At 37.5% G+C, this 19,881-nt stretch overlaps 1 protein-coding gene across 1 annotated transcript in view; it reads right to left on the reverse strand.

The window, feature by feature from the left end:
• LOC140171397 (uncharacterized) overlaps positions 1–18,611 on the reverse strand; it is a 31,676-nt gene extending 13,065 nt beyond the window's left edge. Inside the window, exons 1-2 of the mRNA XM_072194643.1 lie at positions 18,284–18,611; positions 10,431–10,489 (exon numbers count right to left, since the gene is read on the reverse strand). Of these exons, the coding sequence (XP_072050744.1) occupies positions 10,431–10,472 (42 nt within the window). The 5' untranslated portion in view covers positions 10,473–10,489; positions 18,284–18,611. The remainder of the gene's footprint in view (positions 1–10,430; positions 10,490–18,283) is intronic.
• Between the last annotated feature and the right edge of the window lie 1,270 nt (positions 18,612–19,881).

Raw genomic sequence — 19,881 nt, forward strand, 5'->3', positions numbered from 1 at the left:
TGCACTGGGAAATATGTTTTGCTTCCATTTTTCTTAATCGGTACTGCATAGGTGCGAAAAAGAGCTTTTTGGTTCCGATAATGGCTATTGCCATGCTTATCAAGAATGATAAGAGGAACATGAAAATATAAGAGCATGCAGAGAAGATGCATCTTCTCAGGAGCATGCCACCGGCCCCCTTCAAAACTGCATGGTAGTGCAGTGATTTGTAACTAATGTCATTTAGTATTAACCATGTTAATGTGGAAGCCTAGTGGTTGTCAGTGTAAGCTGTTTCACATGTTGGACATGCAAAAACATGAAAACCGGAATCCAATACAGCACAGAATGCAAATATTCACGCGTACGTTTTGCTATTTTATGACGTGTCATGTCAAAAGGAGACACTTTTGGGCAGGTTATCAATTTTGAGTTTTTACATATCTTAAGTATAGAGATATTTTGCTCCACAACGCCGTTTTCCCCAATAAAATCGGACATTCCTAAGGGAAGATATTGAGTTCGTAAGTCTTGGTATTATAAAATTGGAAATTGAGATATAGGCCTTTAAAAATATTATTGACAATGTTGAGAGTAGGAATTACCTTGAAAAATACCTCAAAAATACAAGATGTCAGTTATATTCCGGTCTGAAACTATCAGACAATATTTTAAACATTAATAACATCACAAATTCGCAACAATAATAATAATAATAATAAAGACAGATTTAATATAGCGCCTAATGCAAACGCCTTTAGGCGCTTTACACAACAGAAACAGATTAAAATATCATAAGCTAGAAACAAAGAAAATTTAAGGGCGTAACAAATACAATTTTTTTAAAAATATTAAACAAAATTATTTATACAGTACAATATAAACAAAAAGAAAATATCATAATCCACGCCGCTTCCCATGAGCCAAATAAAAGCAAACGATGAGGCACGACAAAAGGCACATATGAAGCGACGAGGAGAATGAGTTTAGAACATCATATCAGTTTCATAATATCAATAAGCACATAAGCAATTATAATTGTAAATATACACAGAGTTTAAAATAGAATTGCACTACAACCCAAAAAACAGCATATTGAGCACACCACCGCATAAAAACAATCAAAAAGCTGTGACTGGCACAGACGAAAAACATGGTAAAAACCCTGGAGAGGAGAGGTTGCCAGCCAGTAGCGTACGCAGGAATTTTTCAAGGGGGTGTGATCATAAAAAATCTAATAAAATGTTAAAAATGGTCGCGTAGCGGACATCGCGTCGCGCTTGCGCGATGCCAGGGGGGTGTCTGAGGGGGATGTGCCCCCTCAGAAGTTAGAAACTTTTGCAAAATGAATACTTAATTGAAGAGATTTGGTGGACCATTTTGGCAATATTAGTGTGTAAAATTTTAGTCTGAAAAAGCCAAAGATTTGTGAAATGACGGTCCATGAAGTTTTCCATTTAATCATGTTAATTGTAGGCCTATAAATTGTGTTAAACACAATTGGTAAATGTTGAAAGCAGAAGCGAAAATGGTAACAACAAACCCAAATTGTGAAAAAATCACCCCGGCCAGATATTTGGCTATTTCTGCATTTACGATCCTGCCCAAAAGTGTCTCCTTTTGACATGACACGTCACATTTGTTCACATTTACGCTGAAAATGTTCTCGGGTTTTTCACGTACCGGTACCTGCATAAAGGGGACGATATATCCAAAACCAATATGGTTACCCTCATTTAAGGTTAAACAAAGTGTTGAAGGGCTTTACCTCCAGAAAAAATATATTATTACCTTATACGTAAGAAAATATGTCTACTTATCATGTGAAATAAAAAAATCCGGAAAAAAATGTGTGAAAATGTGTTTTTAGCCTATTTTTTTAGCTCTTGTCAAGCACTATTATTCGATTTGTTTACAAGCACCAAGCAACTGTCGTCTAGGAGAGTGATTGACATCTTTATTATTAGAGAAGAATGGAATCTGTATAGGTCATGAATATTCATGTAGTATTTATACAACCTGTATCCCAGCCATATTGCTTAGCTATTATAATCGTTCATATAAGACGCCCATATGATCCATGGTGTTAAACTGATATTCAGCAACTTTATATCTCTCGATCTTTGCGATCCGAAATATTGCATTTCAACTTTAGGCACATCTCTAGCAAGATAATTAAATACCTGTCACAAATAGAGGTCTTGAAATGTTACTTGCAACGTTAAAAATGTGAATAGAGAACAAATCGGGTTCAAACATGCTTCAAAAATATTAAGGTAATTGTCAACGCCTACTACCAGAATAGCCGGAAGAGGGCAGACTTCATAAGGAGTGTTCATAATATATTTTAGTGGGGACAAAGAATTTGAACTTATTTCGGGAAATTTCCTGGGTTTTTGGTTTTGTTTTTTATTTTATCTTCCTGTTCGGGTGTTTCGGTTGGCACATTTTCGGGGCATTTTCATGCACTTCACAGGAGTTTTTTCGTGGCTTCTCTGTAGCTGTCGTGTGTCTTTTTCCCCATGTAGGCCTACAGGGTATAAATAATAAATGAATAATAATATATGAAAAAAAGAATCTGGAACTTCAACGTCAAAAAACAAAACAAAAACAAGACAAACTGTACCCTGCTAAAAATATCAACCCCATATCCTCTCTGAGAATAAAAATAATAAGACTCCAACCTCACCTGCAAAAAAAATATTTTTTCGGGGGATAATTTGGGATAAGTTCGGGCCTATTTTATTGCGACAATTTTCAAAATCTATAAGGTGAAATACGGTGTCGTGGGGATGTGCGGCAGATTTGGGGTGCATTTTCAGCCATTTAGTTTAGACTCTGTTGTATTTTTAGCCATGATTTTATTGACCCTCAGTGTCTTGAAAATTAGGTTTAAGAAGGGTATTTTTCAATGATTTTCTCGAAAAAGTAAAAATTTGCGAAAACTTTCAGTCCAAAAGTTGATACAATTTTGGGTCTGTTTTATTCAAATTTGGTTTAAAATCGTACCGTAGTTTTTCGGAGTCACAGCCTCACATCCTTACCCAAACCAACTTGAGAAGGTTCCCCCGGGTGTGTGCAAATTTGCAATTTATAGGCCTACACTCATCATTTAAGCCTAAAATCAAAGTGTTAATACCATTAACACTACCATGGCCCGTTTTGTCGTGATGACTATTTTAAATTATAAATCTGGTCCCGCTAGAGGTGTGTTTTTACCCGCGGAGGTCTCTCCCTCGGGTTCGTGGATGTGCCACAGTTTTGGGGTAGGCCTACCTTTTCAACGACTATGATAGGTGGGTTTACAGCGAAGACCAACTTTTGGGCGCATTTTGGCAAAAGTGCCCTTAAAAAGCGTCAAATTAGGCCAAATGTGGGTGACTTTGATCCCCGCGGTACAAATGTTTTGAAGAGACCCGCCTGAGGTGTTTTTATAAAAAAATGGTCGGGCCTGCTAAAAACCTCCCGGAATCAAGCATGGGTAGGCATACCAAAATGCCTTGAGCCCCCCCCCCCCCCAACCCAGCGCCGGGACCTCCATGACATGATATTCTCCGCGAGTCCACCAGAAAATATAAAATATAACATTTTGATAGGCCTACTAGACCTATATTTGTCTGTAAACCTCATAGTTGTAGGCTACCGCGTATGTCTACCGTGATGACAGTAGCGTAGCTGCCGGGGGGGGGGGGCAATTGCAAAAATTGCCTATTTGGGCCCCCGCCCCCTAGTGCAAGGAAAAAAAGGGAAAGAGGGGGGGGAAGAGGAAAAAGAGAGGGTGAGACCCGGGGTGAGAGGAGGGGCAGAGAGATGGGGAATCCAAACGATATGCAATACAGCTCAATAGGCCTACCATATACGATTATTATCAATAAGCCTGGCAAAAATTGTCTATTTGGGCCCCCGCCCCAGTGGGAAATTTGGTGGATTTGGGCCCCGCCCCATAGGGCCTACAGTCTTGCCCCTCCTGGAAAAATCCCAGCTACGCCGCTGCGTGATGATGTTGCAAACTTTGCGGAAGTTCATTCATAAATTTCCCATTTCCACTCGACAACAACCCGGGACAACAACAGGCCAGCACGCAGCGCGCAGTAGCTAATCCCCGAGCTAATCAGAGACATGTGCGTTTCTCTTTCAACAGAAAATATGTGACCATGTGACTGACACGATGTACGCTTCAAATAATTATGCTCTCGGCGTCGAAAGTATGATAATGGAAAATATTTATAATGAACACTCCCTTATTTAGCCACACCTCAGTTCCTTTCTCGGGTTGCCTGGTATATCAGCAAAATCCTACACCTATCGCCTTCCCTTGGTAAAATCCCTGATAAAAACTCGTGATATTGAAATTGAATTTCAGCGCCAGAACTTCCGTCATTCTAGCATCATGGATGGATATGCAGCAGACTTGTAGTGACTCGACCCGAAATGACTCGACTCGACTCGAGTTTTGGTGACTCGATGACTCGACTCATATTATGCAGTGGCGCCGCTAGGGGGGCAGTATTTCCCCAATATTTTTTCTTTCCCACCCAGTTTTTAGGCAAAATCCCCACAATTATGTAATTTTCCACTTTTGCGGCAATTTAGTGCAATGATTACCAAGTTCTCAAATCCACTTCCCCCCCCCCCATGCCCCGCGAAAAAAAATTCTGGTTCCGCCACTACGGGTATGGCCATAGCTAGGGGGCTTTCCCACCCACCCCCAGTTGCCCTTGGTTATGCTGGACGTATGAGAAATTTAGAGCTTGTTCAATTCCACCAATTTTAGAAATTTTAAAGGTATATACAGCTAGTGTATATAGCCTATTAAAACGGATCACAGTCAAATAAAATATCGTAGGCCTAATAATTTTACCAATGGCATTTATTGAGCTGCTCCTATGGTTTAATATTGATATTATATAATTGAGCTCCTTGTCAAGCTCCTGAGTACAGTGACTAACTGAGCTCCCGCTATATTCAGAAATGAAGGCCTGGCCTTAAATGAATAATTAGGATTGAGGCAGCCTTTTGTTTCATTTTACAGAACTTTTTTAATCCCCAAAATTAGTGGGTTTTTTTAATGGGGAGTAGGCTTTTAAAACGAAATTCAAATTTGGCAATATTTTCCATTGCTTAACGAATTGATCTGCGTGAAAATGCCTAAACATGTGGCCAGACCGGGATGAGTGGTATAAAAATCTTAACTTGTGAGAAAGGACGTAGGCCTATGGGGTTGTATGAGGTTGTGGATCACGAAATGCCCCTTTAATGTGTGCTAGGTAAAGTCATTCTTCCTCCCTTTCGACATGCCAAAATTTATTCCCTCCACCGGAACGGCATGCAAAAATTGCTTTCTCGAAAGGCTGTGCAATCAGTACCGGTAGGCCCTATTAGCCTACTAATTATAAGCCAAAATTTCCAAGTGACTCGCTAAAAATCGCTTGCTTCCCGTCTCGGCCAGCCAAAAATCGCTTGTCCGCACCCCCTGGACTGCCAAATTTTTGGCCCCTCCCCTTGGCCTGCCAAAATGCCCCACCCCTTTGCATAGGCCTAGGCCTATATGCCAATTTTTTGGGATCCCCAATTTCCATACCCATACCTTAAATGGATTTCTAAATATATCTACCTGTTGCAAGCGCAGCAAGCATGAAAATGTGCACATTTTTTTTCGCGCCCTAACTACCCCCCCCCCCCCACAACATTTTCCCCTCCCATGCAACAAATAAATTGGCGATAGATTTTAAGCTAGAAAATACCTAAATGTTTTAAAATCCAAACTCGGCAACACCACTTTATCGGGCAAATAGAGCCCGTCGTATACGTAAACAGCGTGTTTAAAAAAAAATGAGAGTGTCACTTTTGTCCAAAAAATTTCGAATTTTGGCCTTGAGCAGCGACAATCAGAGGTAAAAAAAACACAGTATGACGCAGCTTGAAATATAGAATCACTATATCAATTTTGAAGTTTGTACTTCAAAGCACAAGCCGAAACGAGGTGAAATGGTTCTAAAAAAATTGATTTCGCTGTATCTTTTATCGCGAAACTAGACAATTTGACAGCAGCGAGTCGGAAAAATAGCAAATATCTCAATTTTCTGCTATCGAAATAAAAATTTAAATAGCACCTGCATATAGAAGAGGGTTTATAGAAATAATGTAGGTTAGAATTTTGTCTATGAAATCGTGCACGGAATTGTTATTACTGGTTACAAAACGACATACAAGTGGAGGCCATTTTACTTCAAATTCGGCAAACATGTAAGCTTACTAAAACAAATCGAGACAAGCAATATCAAGAATGAATATGCACATTCTTTTATTGACTTGTTTGTAATGTGCGTCGTAGTTCCCAACAAAATCGCCACTTCCACTGAGAAATTATGGCCGTGTTCCCAAAAATCTTGATGCTCCGGATATTGAAAAAAAAAATTGAAATGTTTGAAAAGTACATTTCTTTTTGAGCCAAGTGGAAAATTCAAGCATAATAATAACCCTTACACTTTCAGCTTTTAGACGTAGTTTGCGTTTTCTCTCTACGATATTTATTTCCAGAAATAGATAATTTTAAAGGGGGCTACATGCAGTCTCATTCTGGATCGATCATTACAAAGTTTAGTATAACCTTAATAACAACTTCTTATGATCTATTACACATTAAGTGGTCTTGCAGTATGTCTCGTATAAAGCATTGTTGACCAAATGTTAACTAGGCCTATCTCTTTCGGTATTGGTTTTTTTAAGGCACTAAATAACACTTGTTCAGGTTGTTTAGGTCTTCTTTATCAATCACGCGTACGTTTTGCTATTTATTCACATTTACGCTGAAATGTTCTCGTTTTTTGTCAATGCAGTCAATCATAAGAAATAAAATATAAATACCCCTGTTTGGAAAACAATCCATAAGAATTGAATATGCAAAGCTACCGGTATATTCTGAACAGAATAATTCTGCTCCATCCCCGCCCCCCCAACATACCATTTACCTAACAATAGTAACCGAAATGGTAACCTGAGCTTTATTCCTGAATCCTGTTTACATTGAAATCAATCCTCTTACATCCCATGCATGCAATATGATTTTACACCTCTCCTACTGCAATATATGTGACGTGTCATGTCAAAAGGAGACACTTTTGGGCAGTATCATAAATGGAGAAATAGCCAAAAATCTGCCGGTGGGTGATTTTTTCACAATTTAGGTTTGTTGCGAATTTGTGATGTTATTAATGCTAAAAATATTGTCTGATAGTTTCAGACCGGAATATAACTGTCATCTTGTAGTTTTTGAGACATTTTTCAAGTTAATTCCTACTCTCAACATTGTCAATAATATTTTTAAAGGCCGATATCTCAATTTCCAATTTTATAATACCATAACTTTCGAACTCAATATCTTCGCTTAGGAATGTCCGATTACGTTGGGGAAAACGGCGTTGTGGAGCAAAATATCTCTTTATTTAAGATATGTAAAAAACTCAAAAGTGTCTCCTTTTGACATGACACGTCACATATATGCTTTACATTTCATAATAATGTTACAATTGTGTTAAAGAAGAAAATTTTATCCAACGGTTACATTGCAGCACATCACATCAAAGCCATTCCTTTTTTTAAAGAATCTGTTTATTTAAGGGATCGGATAGCAACGTTTGCACAGTATTTTTGTGAGACATGAGATCACATAAGACACATCAAATTGTATTCTTAGTACGAGGAATGTCCTTCTAAAATCAAATAATTTAGCTTTTTTGAAATTCGCGACATAATACAAAATTTATGGCAAAATATTAAAATTGTAATAATGTTCCCAGCAAACACAAAAACGTTTTTAAAACGTTTTAAATAAGTTATATTTTGGGTTTTGGTTTAGGTAAAACGTTTTAATAACATTAAAATGTCGGGTTATATAAAGGTCATGATAACATTTTAAAACGTTTTGTATGAAAACACACTACAACAATATTTTTAAATGTTTTCAAAAAATGTTATAGTAAACTATTTTTGCAAACATTTTTGCCAAATATTGTGTCAATACTTCAATAACATTATGTTAAAATGTTTGAACCCAGCAAACACAGAAATGTTCTTAAAATGCTTTTTCAAAACCTTTTAATAACATTTAAATGTCGGGTTATATAAAGGTCATGAAAACGTTTTTAAAACGTTATTGAAAATATTTTGGGCAAACATTTTTCGCAAAATATTTTTCAACCCCAAATAACATTCTGTTTAGAATGTTTCGTATCAAGTTTTCAAGAATCTTTTTGGAATGTTATTAAAACGTTTTTATACCCTTTATATAACCCGATATTTAAACGTTTTCTGTAAAACATTTTTGTTTGCTGAGCAGTAGATTATAAAAAAATGTTTATTAAGGTTATGAAAACGTTTTATACTCTTAATATACCCTTTATATAACCCGACATTTAAACGTTTTCTGACAACCTTTTATAACCTTTTGCGAATGATGTCGAAAACGTTTTGTGTTTGCTGGGGTTATTACAGCACGATTTTATAATGCAACGGCGATAATCAGATAAAATTGCTGCTGAATTTTGAACTACAACAACCCGGTACAACAAGAACTCCAAAACAAAATAAAGTGTATGTAGCTGGGTGGAAAAGCCGTCCATCATTTGAAAATTGTGACCTTTCGTATTGCAGATATAAAAGGAATTCTCGACCGATCGACCTTATACTTCGCAAGTCCATCTGCCCGTAGAACGCGTTTTTTTTTCATCGCCTTATTAATAAAAAAAAATCCTTTAAAAAGGAATAGGGCGCCCAATGGGAGCTTTGATGTGATGTGCTGAAATCGGGGGCACTCCCACTTTAGAGGTGACGCGTATGTAGGGCTGTTAAGACCCCCTTTTTCACCATTGCTGTCACCCAAAGACCCCATTTTTCCTTTAGATCTGTCACCCAAAGACCTTGACCCATATATTTCTATCTGAACAGCAACGAGCCTCGTCTATCACTGATTTTGTTAATATTTTTGAAATAACAAAGCCATTTAGAACTAGAAATTCAATTTTTGAGGCTTCTTTAGGCTCTTACACAAAGACCCCATTTAAAAAAGGTCATATTCTCACGCAATGCCCAATTGATTTAGATCCAAAAGGTCCCTCTCTCACCCAATGACCCCATGTTTTGTACATTTTGCTCTCACCGAATGCCAAAAATCATGCTCTCACCCTTGCAATACCCCATATTTTTTTATATTTTGCTCTCACCGGATGCCCCTGACTGCACAGCTCCACGCCTATACCCATTTCATATTGAAGTGCCACCCGGGGCTGAAATGTAACCGTTTGGATACAACTTTTTTCTTTAAAACAATAATGTAACATTAGCATAGTAAGCAAAGTTAAAGAAAGATTTGGAAATGTAAAGCATATTTATTGCAGTGAGAGAGGTATAAGATCGTACTGGGATGAAAGCGGTTGTTTTCAAATAAAAAGGAATAAAGATCAGTTTAAAATTTCGGTTACTATTGTTAGGAAATCATGTTGTGTGGAGTTGTTGGAGCAGAATTATTATATTTAGAATATAGGTTTGCATGTAATTCTTAAGGTTTGTGTTCCAAGTGGACATATGATATAACTGTCGGTTGTAATATCTGACAATATTATGCATGACTGGTTATTGATTTAACGGAAAGTCCGCGCCCGCGCGCCGCGGATATCAGGTTTTAAGAGCATTTGAACTCGTTTAACATGTTTAAGCGACACAAAAGTCATGGTGTATTGAGCGATTTTATAAACCCAATAATTTTTTTGTATTTCAAACAAAGATGACAAGCCTATACGCACGGGATTTTAAGGATTTTTTTTAAAGGTGAATGTTTTAAATAACACAACAAATGTCAATTGCTACTACCGTGCTAGAGATTTTCCAGGGATAAGAGACCATCCATCCCTGTTTTTTTGTTTTGTTTTTTTATCGATGGAATTCCTGGTTCCTTGATCGACAAAGCAGCTTTTTTGGATCAATGTAGTCGCATCAAATCATGCCGATCTTCACCTGGATCATACTCTGCGATCGAAGCAGTGCCATCTCTTGAAAAGTGTTGGTGTTTTTATTTTGTATTAATTTTGTATTTTAAACACAGGATAATGGGCCTAGACGCACAATATTTCATCCCGTGCATATTAGTAAACAATAATAAAATAAAAACCAAACTAGTCATGCTAGTTGTGTTTTGATTTCTAAGCTGGGCATACTGGCAAAACAGTTGCAAAGTAAATCTAGCAAGACCGAAATTAGAACCATTATGCAAAGTCAAGCCAAATAAGGGGCCCGCCTTAGCGGGCCCCAAAAAGAAACCAGGTCAGGTGAAGCAGTCCCCTGCGCAATATACATCGTGGGGGGATTTCCTTGCGTGAATAAAAACACGGATATTTATTTTGTTTGAACAACAGACCCTGACAGGGTCTATGGTTTTAAAAAAACATTATATTTACCTTAAAGTCGCTGCTGGGGCAGGGGCAATCTTTGGCGCTCATGTTTGTTTCGATCTTGCCTATGAAGAGGAAGAAATAAGAAAATAATAGTATAATAAATTAATAATTGATAATGGTGTAGGCCTACTACTACATGTAGGGGCGTATCGGAAAAATTAATTTTTGAGTATTTTAATGTCTGACCAAACAGAACTAAATATTGACAACTGTCCGATCTGTTGTTGAATCATAGAATAACAATTTGACAATCACACCTCTAAATTCCCCTGGTCCATTCCACCAGGGAAGTGCCACCAGGGCACTTCCCTGATTCCATATGAGCATGGGGCTTTTCCTATAGACGAATCCAAGTAGCCAAGTCATGGTCATGATTTGGTCGGACATCTTTGGGTAGCCGCTAGCACCAACCTGGTGTTTTGAGCGTCCGATTGTGCAAATAAAAGCCGACTAACACCTAGAGAAGATGCAAGGACGAGGAGGGTTAATAGAATAATAGCTAATAATATATATAATGGAGATAATTCCGCAGGTAATCCCGTCGCATCTATTCATATACATAGTCCTTTTGTTCGCAAGTACATCAATGCATAGATACCGCGTATAGTTAATCCGATTATTATGTCACTTCAACAACGAATAGACCATGCTGTGTGTTTTGTCGAAGGGAACTGTATTGTGTTTTTCTTTTGTCTACCTGTGTTTTCGCGGAAGGTGTAAAACGGGTGATGGAATGCAGTTTAAAATTTCCGCCAAGGCCGAATCATTTCACATTTTGAGTGCATTGTAGCCGACGGCTACCCAACTAAAGGCTGCTAGTCAGGTGTAGGAATGCGTGTATTTGGATTCGTCTATACACAATACACAGTGCTCTCACCATTGACGCGTGACCTCTACAAACAGTGTATGTTATAGGTATATAGGCATTGCCTAGTTAACATCACTGTGTGAAAAATAACCGGCCAATATTTTAACTATTCTCCAAACTTCTAGCAAATATATTTCTCTAACATGACCTAAAATTACAGCTAGGTTAGATGTTCAGAAGGGGTCGCACTTTCGTAGAATATGAGTGAGGGCAAAGCATAGCTACTCATAGCTAGCCAACTCCCCGTGTTAATTGAATGGAGATTTGACCGAAAATATTGAGCTATATTGGTAACGGACCGCTCCGTTCTGAAGGATGCCACAAAAAAACGGTACAAGCTACATTTAAACTATTCTATGAAATTCTAGAAAATATAGTTTTGTAACATGTCCTAAATTTTTAGCTAATTTAGGTGTTTGGAGAGGGTCGCACTTCTGTGTTTTAGGAAGGATATGTAAACGACAGATAACACCAAAAATATGAAGAAATTATTTCCAAACCGTGTTAAGTCAACAATCATTATGTTGCTCATTTTCAAGAATGCTGGTTAACAAAAAGCAGGCCATTGTCTCATTTCGTGAACAAAGGCCCACATACCATTGTTTCCTTTCGTTTCCTTTATAATCGGTTACCCAACTGAAGCTATAATACCAGCTTTATTGCGATATCGCACATGTAAAACAGACACATGTAGCTACATGTGCACAACCAGAGAAGATCCGATTTAATCAGTTGAGCTGTTTCAATGAGTGTTATCTTGGTTTAATAGCTTTTAATGGGGTTTAAGTCCTGCAAAGGTCGAGATGAATTCTACTGTAGACATGACTGCATCATGGTACCTAGTGGAGTGGAGCTCAGTGCAACCACGACGCACGGTACATGTTGTTGCTTGCCTTCCCAGAATGCAATTCACGCATACCAAGAATTGGATTGCAAATTTTGCTATTTATTCACATTTACGCAGAAATTGTTTTTTTTCACAAAACTGCATAAAGGGGACAATATTTGTTATTATATGTAGTTATAAAGACAATCCATATCCAAAACCAATAGGGTTACCCCCCTTTAAGTTGTCAAAGACTACTCGCGATTTAGGGGGACACCAGCCGCGAGTCACTAACCGCGATGCCTAACGAATAACGAACTGTATGGTGTGTTATAATTAAAGACAGAGATGAAAAGAATTTATCGCGTATGTCACTGTCAATTACGATCTTTGATTGGTTTACACAGCTTAATAGCGCGTAAAGGAAGACCGATCTATCTGGTGCTGATCGGAGAAAAGGAATAGCAGCAAATGGCGAAAAATTACGTACTTTTACAAGGCAAAAAGCAGCTTTTCTAGGCATTGTTGACATGGTGCCTTCGCCAAAGAAAGTTTCCTACTATCAAGACCTAACTTTTGAGATGGTTTGCATGTTTTAAGGGACCGTTCATAAATACTTTGGTGGGGGGGGCTGGGCACTTGGAAATTTTTGAAAAAATGTAGGTCTATTTTGCACTATTTTGATAGGGGTAAAAAAGGGCTTTATTGGTACATATGCGCGCGCGCAAAAATTTTGTATGCTCTTGTTCTTTTGGTATTTTCTTGTTTAAAACTTTTTTGACCCCCCCCTCCTTTAGTAACCAAAACTTTTGGGCCCCCCCTTTGTGCATCTCAAAACTGTTTGTGTCCCCCCACACTTTGCCCAGTCCCCCACCAAAGTATTTATGAACGGTCCCTAAGGTGCAAAATTAACAATAAGGCGCCCGGTTGTACCGCCGCGTTCAGCAAGTCATCATCACGACACTTGTAAACAAACCGTGCTCGAATTTGACTGACAGATGACGTCAGACGCGATAAATTCTTTTTATCTCTGTCTTTAATTATATCAAGAGGTTGCCTATTATTATTCTGACATACCGGCAAGGGGGGGGGGGATACTTCGATATTTTTTGGACGGGGGTGTGAGGCTCCAGATTTGAAACCCTTACATGATTTCCAAGGGCCACTTCACTGTAAAACCTAAGTTTAAGGGCTGTGCAATAATTATGAGCCCTGGGGAGGGGGGGGGCAAGAAATTTTTAGCGAGCCGAAAGGGGGGGCAAGCAATTTTGGCAGGTCGAGAGGGGGGCAAGCGATTTTGGCACGCATTCATGGGGCGCGTTTTTAATAAAACGATCTAAAAATGGAAAACAGTATATACAAAAACGCGTAAATATGCAAATTTTCCTGCTCGCTGCGCTCGCAACATACATCTAGACCATTTAAGGTTTGCAATTTGGGATCCCAAAAATTTGGCATGTTCAAGGGGGGGGCAAAGAAATTTTGGCGGGCCGAAGGGGGGCAAGCGATTTTGGCGGACCGAGAGGGGGGGGGCAAGCGATTTTGGCGAGCCGTTTGGAAATTTTACCCCCGGGGGCTCATAATTATTGCACAGCCCCTAATAGTCAAAAAAAGATCTAATTCGACTAATTTTCGACTAACTAAAATTAGTCATACAAGATAGTTAAAAAGTGACAGTTATGAATTAAGTTAATAGCTGTGCATAAGTTACTAAGTATCACAATACCCTCCAAACAACAATGCGTAAGCCCGACGTATAATTTGCTTACAATTTTCCCGCAATGGCGGAGTTAACCCTTAATTGACACTTAATTTAAGTGTATTGGGTCCAATCTCTATGGAAAGTAAGTTTGCTACGGTATATCTTTATAAATATAATGATTGATTGTTCTAGATTTGGATTTTAGCGTTTCATATTTTAAAGAACTAATGTTTAATTGCAATATTTCGAAACCACAAACCAAAACTGGGTGCTTTGATGTACGAGATTGGGCCACGACTATGCATTTTACCAAGTTGGCAATGCATTTGCTTCTTTTTGCATATGCATGACTTTCTTCCTTCAAAATGTGGCTATTTTCAGAAAAAGGGTGAAGTTGTTCAAGAGTTTAGGTAGGTGTGAAATGTGCTGGATAAGTTTTTTGTTTATGGACGAAATTTGCTGCAATCAACGATATCTGACGAAAATATTCAAATTGGGTAAATGTGGAGCAAAATAGGATATTTTCTTTTGAGTTGACAATTGTCCAATTATACGGTACCACATACATCCATCCCTATCTGAGTATTTTCGTATTATACTCAGAAACTGATTTTATCATTAATAAGAAAGTTATCTAGTGCACATAGACTCCTTCACAGCCAGTTTCTGTCGTGTATGTTTGCGATTGAGCCATGCAGGCTGGGCCGTACTGTTCAAAGCGGGGTTCAAAGTATCTGTTTTTCCACCATGGTAGGATAATTCTGAATTGACACTTAATTTGGGTGTACTTTGTCTTGGGTCCAATCTCTATCATGGAAAGTTTGCTATATCATTCTAAATATATGATTGTTTGTTCTAGATTTGGGTTTTAGCGTTTCATATTTGAAAGAACTAATGTTTATTTGCAACATTTCGAAACCACAAACCAAAACTGGGTGCTTAATGATGTACAAGATTGGGCTACGAGTATGCATTTTACCAAGTTAGCAATAGGTAATTGCTTCATTTTGCAATGTCGTGTATGTTTGCGAGTGAGCCACAAGCAGTCTGGGTTGCCAGGGACTACAGGACGAAATACCTGTTTCTGACTATAACTATTAGCAAGGTCTTGATTGGGCACCCTACCAGATAATACTGATAATGGTTAATTGGAAATCTGAAAATAAACACTTATTTTGTAAGCAGATGATACTCTGTGATTATTTATGGATGGAAGCTTAGGAAATGGCTGTTAATGTAATAATTGATATATTAAACATATATTTTGTGTTGTCAGCGGTAAAAATCCATTCACAAAATAAGGTTTTTAGGAACCATTTGACATTAAATATTTTGAACAATTGCTCTATGAAAAATGATATAAATGCACTCCTGCTGATCCAGGCTACTGATAAGCTGTCAACAAGTGACCACAAATTCAACAATTATAATGAGCAATTGTCTGACAAGACAGGAACCAAGCTGGGTATAATGTGCCCAGGCACCTGCACTGTTAACTAGGGTTAGTTTATACAATTGATGTTGGGAGTGACACTAGTGGAGGGGGGGGTTAAATACCAGTAATTGGGGTAGATAGTTGCTTTGGTTTTATACATTTTGGTAGAGCAATTGGGCAGTTTAGTAGTAACAATTATAATCAACACATTCAGAAAATAAAGATTGAATTGAGCCAGGGAACCCCTGGGATGGAGTAATCAGTCTTTTTGAGTATAATTGTTAAAGGTCATCTGAGCCTGAGGTGGAATAAGTATATATTGTTGGATTGTCAGAATGTTCAAAGTCATGTCATAAAACGTAATCACAAAGTCGTCTGAATATAGATTGTTGGAAATGATGCGAAACTCGGTGGATGTGATTTCCATTGATCCCTTTGTTTGTACAAGTATAAATTAAGTAGACCTATTTAACACACATTTTTCAATTTAGCTTATAGTATGTCATTGGGGTATTCATGGTAACAACATTTCCAACCCGGTTAGTTGTGCATGTGCTACACACACAAAATTACTAGCATTCCAAGTACTCGTCAATGTAAAATTATGAAACATGAATTTCATCCATGGTGTTGTCTTTTTAAAGACATTTCTTGTTGACTATAGCATATGAGTAAGGTCACAATACAATGTTTTTGTCCAGACAATATCTTTGGTCCTAGGCACCCTACCGGTTTACTGGTAGGGTAATATACCAATTGAATTTGAACACCAAACGCTTATTTTGTAAATAGATAATACTGTGATTATTATGGATGAAAACCAAGAAAAATGCTATAAATGAAATAATTAATATATTAAACATACATTTTATTTTGTCAACGATGAAAATACGTTCACAAATGAAGTTATTAGGACCTATAATATTTAACATTAAACTCTACTTTTGCACAATAACTTCGCAGAAGTGTACAGAAAATAGACGATTGAGTAATCAGTCTTTCTGATTATAATGTACTTGTAACTAACATTGGGAATATAAAAAATGCCATGCTTTGAAGGGATTGCATATCTGCAGGAGCCATATTTTTCTCAGTTTTAGCCATTTGATTAAAAAAAACCCTGTAGTGTACTAAATGGGAAAAGATAGGAAAGGCAAACAGGCAGAAGTTTAGAGTTATGAATTAGAGATATCAGAAGTTGTAAGAGTTAGATTGTTATGGATATGATGGGTGCAAGCGCGAAAATGTTGAAGGTCAGGTCAAAGTCATCCGAGGTGAATTAAATATAGCTTGTCAGTTTGTTAATCACAATTCTGCGCCAAAATTGTTAAAGGTCATCCGAGGTCGACTAAGTTTATATTGTTGGATGTCAGAATGTCAAAGTCGTGTCATAAAACATAATCACAATTAACCCATCAAAGTCATATCAAAGTTAACAGTTACAGATAATAGATATCTGGATTCACGGTCATGAATTGGTTACTCTTGGGCAGCAAACATTCTTAAATAGATTGTTGGATTGTTGTGAAACAAGGTGGATTTGATTTCTATTGATCCCTTTGTCACAAGTATGAATTAAATGTAGACCTATTTTGCACACGTTTTTTCAATTTAGCATTCAACATGAAAACATGAGAATTTCCTAGTATGTCATTGGTGGTAATGATATTTCCCTCCCGGTTAGTGGTGCATGTGCCACACACAAAAAATTACTATACTAGCATTCCAAGTACTTGTCAATGTAAAATTATGAAACATGAACTTCATCCACGGCGTTTCTTTTTAAAGACATTTCTTGTTTGCTTAACATTCAGTTTGAAAATATCCAACAATAATCATTATTAACCAATTAACCAACTTATTTTTGTTTGATATGTTTTTACGCGGCCCTGTATGATTTTGACTGAAAGGTAACCATAGACACATATAATACTTTGAACATGTTGAAAAGTTAACTTGCCCTTTTATAGGTGCCAATACCTGGGTCGGTCGGTCGATTTATGGGTTGTTGTTTTTTTGTCGGTCGATTTAAGGTTTTTTTTGTTAACGGAGTGAACATTTCCCCCACTTGAACCCACACCTCATATGCACAGTTTATCCCTTACATACACTGTGTCTTGAATAGCTATTGTAGTCCATCAACCCTGTGATTAAGAGGCTAGGAAATAGTTCCTAATGTCTCATACCCAGGTTTGTATCCCTTTATCTAATCCTACCCCACATGACGAGGACTTTTTAGCACATCTTATCTTGTATTGAGACAATGGCAGCCAGGACTATTTTTTTGCGTTTTTCTAAGCATGTTTACTATTGGATTGAGCCATCACATGACTATAATAGGCTTAACTGATTGGTGGTTAAGGTCAATGCTATTGTTTATTTTGTGATAAGGCTGTGCATATTACCGTACTGCATATATGAAAAATACACTGCATATTTTGGTACAGGCGATTTACTCAATTCCTTCCAACTGACGAAATTGAGTTCCTGTTATCTACCCAGTAATGTTTGCTTATCTTAATTGGATCCCTTATAATTATTGGGCATAGGTTAGTATCTGCATAGTAGGCCCTATAATTGAATTTCAATAGGCCTATGATAGTGTATTGAAAGTTTGTATTTCAATGAGTCGTTTCTTGCTGGAGAGTTATATAAGCCAGAGTCAGGATGTAGGTATCATTTATGCCTCAAATCACTAATTTATTGAAAGACTCTTCTTGTTTTTAATTTCTGCAGAGTACGACATGATGCGTAATGCTGCAAGAAGACGCAAACGCAGAAATCGAGTCAGAATTTGTTTATGTCAACATATTTTTTATTGTGTGCATTTTAGGCCATAACGATAGACCCGATATAAAGTTAAAGATAATAAATCTGAGTAGAACAATAATCCATGTCAACAACTAAAACTTTAAATTTACTTTGACATTAAAAAAAACAGGAGACATTGAATTGGTGATAAAAAAAAATGACAACATGATATAAAAGTTCAACCTGTAAAAGTAAAAAGTATAATTAAACTTACCTCAATATGCTTAATCTTTCACCGAAGTAAAGTTGATTGCAACAGCAGTTTGTTGTGAGGCTGAGATGACACAGGTCACTGATAAGACGACTGTAGGCTAAGACGATTGTGAGGCTGTGAAGATTGTGAGACTGATCCTCAGAAAGCCTTCCTTTTAAAAGTTTTCCATCAAGAATCGATGGTAGATTTTACAGCGCCGCGATTTCTCATTGGCTAATGTATCTGAAATCGTGTCGATTTCCCATTGGCTACGAAGTACTGTGGCTATACTTGAAAATAATGATAAATGTGTCAAGTTTAAAATGTTCCACTCCCGGGATCCACTGTAGACTATATACGATGTGCAAGCATGTCACCTCAGCTGTCACCTGTATAATACATGTTTAATCTAACCAATCATATCCCCATCAGCTGTATAGTCACTGCTATCAATACATTGCTATACTAGTATTTCATTTTCAATACTGCAAAATATGCCGGTGAGCTATAGTTGGCATTTTGAGTTACCAAATCCAGCCTGTTTTTAATAGTTACCTGCTCTATGTTAGACTTGACCAAGTCTTCTTGACATTCTTAAGACAGTAAAAATTAATTAATATCAATGAAAATCCACGTAGGTCTGTGTCTAAATTATAAAGTCATGAGGGATGTGACATATTATGGCTATATCATGTGGTTAACATGTTTATACCTTAATATAGTTACAGTAGTTTTAACAGAATCATTAAAAAATAATAAAACTTCATGTAAGGCCCATACAAAATACAAATTAAAGGTATACTATAAATGCCCTACATGTCATCATTATAATTTTTGAGTTTGATATACACTTGTGAGGGCAATATTTCACAATTTTACTAGAACATAGTCCTACATCATATTCCATGTGTAGGATATTGAGTTGGTCAGTTGTCTATATCGCGGGTAACTATGAAAAGTGGTACTAGGTGCAACATGGGCGGGGGGGGGGGCGGAGGGGCAACGTGCCCCGGCGCCACCCTTAGGGGGCGCCAAATTGACCAATTCAGCATAGATTCTGCGCCCCTCCGAGCGATGAAAGTCAAAATCAATTGAAAGAACATTTTAAGATCGATATTCAAACTCTAGTAACCAAAATTAAACAACCCTAGTTACGCCACTGCGAAAGTAATACCTACATGACCTTTGACCACAATGACCTTTAACCCGGGCTTTGACCCCAATGGATGTATGCAAGTAATGTCATCATGCTATATTTTGTGGAATGACTTAGTAACATAACAGAAAATCACATCAGCCACAATGACCTTCGTATGACCTTTGACCTCATGGCTAATGCATGTGTCAAATGACGTCATCGTGCTATATAATTCGTGTAAGGAGTAGCAGTTTTAGTAAAAATAACAGAAAATCACATTTTCGGCCATTATGATTTTCCATGACCTTTGACCTTGAGTTGGTCACGTGACATTTGTGCCACCAGCCATTGGTCCTGGTGAGCAAGTAACATCATTGTACTATATATAATTTGCGACAACAGCAGCATTTTAGGGTATTTGGTCATATACCGGAAGTATCCCCTTAATGACATTTGACTCCAATTCTGGACAATAACTTTT

The sequence above is a fragment of the Amphiura filiformis genome, chromosome 15, assembly GCF_039555335.1.
Source record: "Amphiura filiformis chromosome 15, Afil_fr2py, whole genome shotgun sequence".
Taxonomy (NCBI): Eukaryota; Metazoa; Echinodermata; class Ophiuroidea; order Amphilepidida; family Amphiuridae; genus Amphiura; species Amphiura filiformis.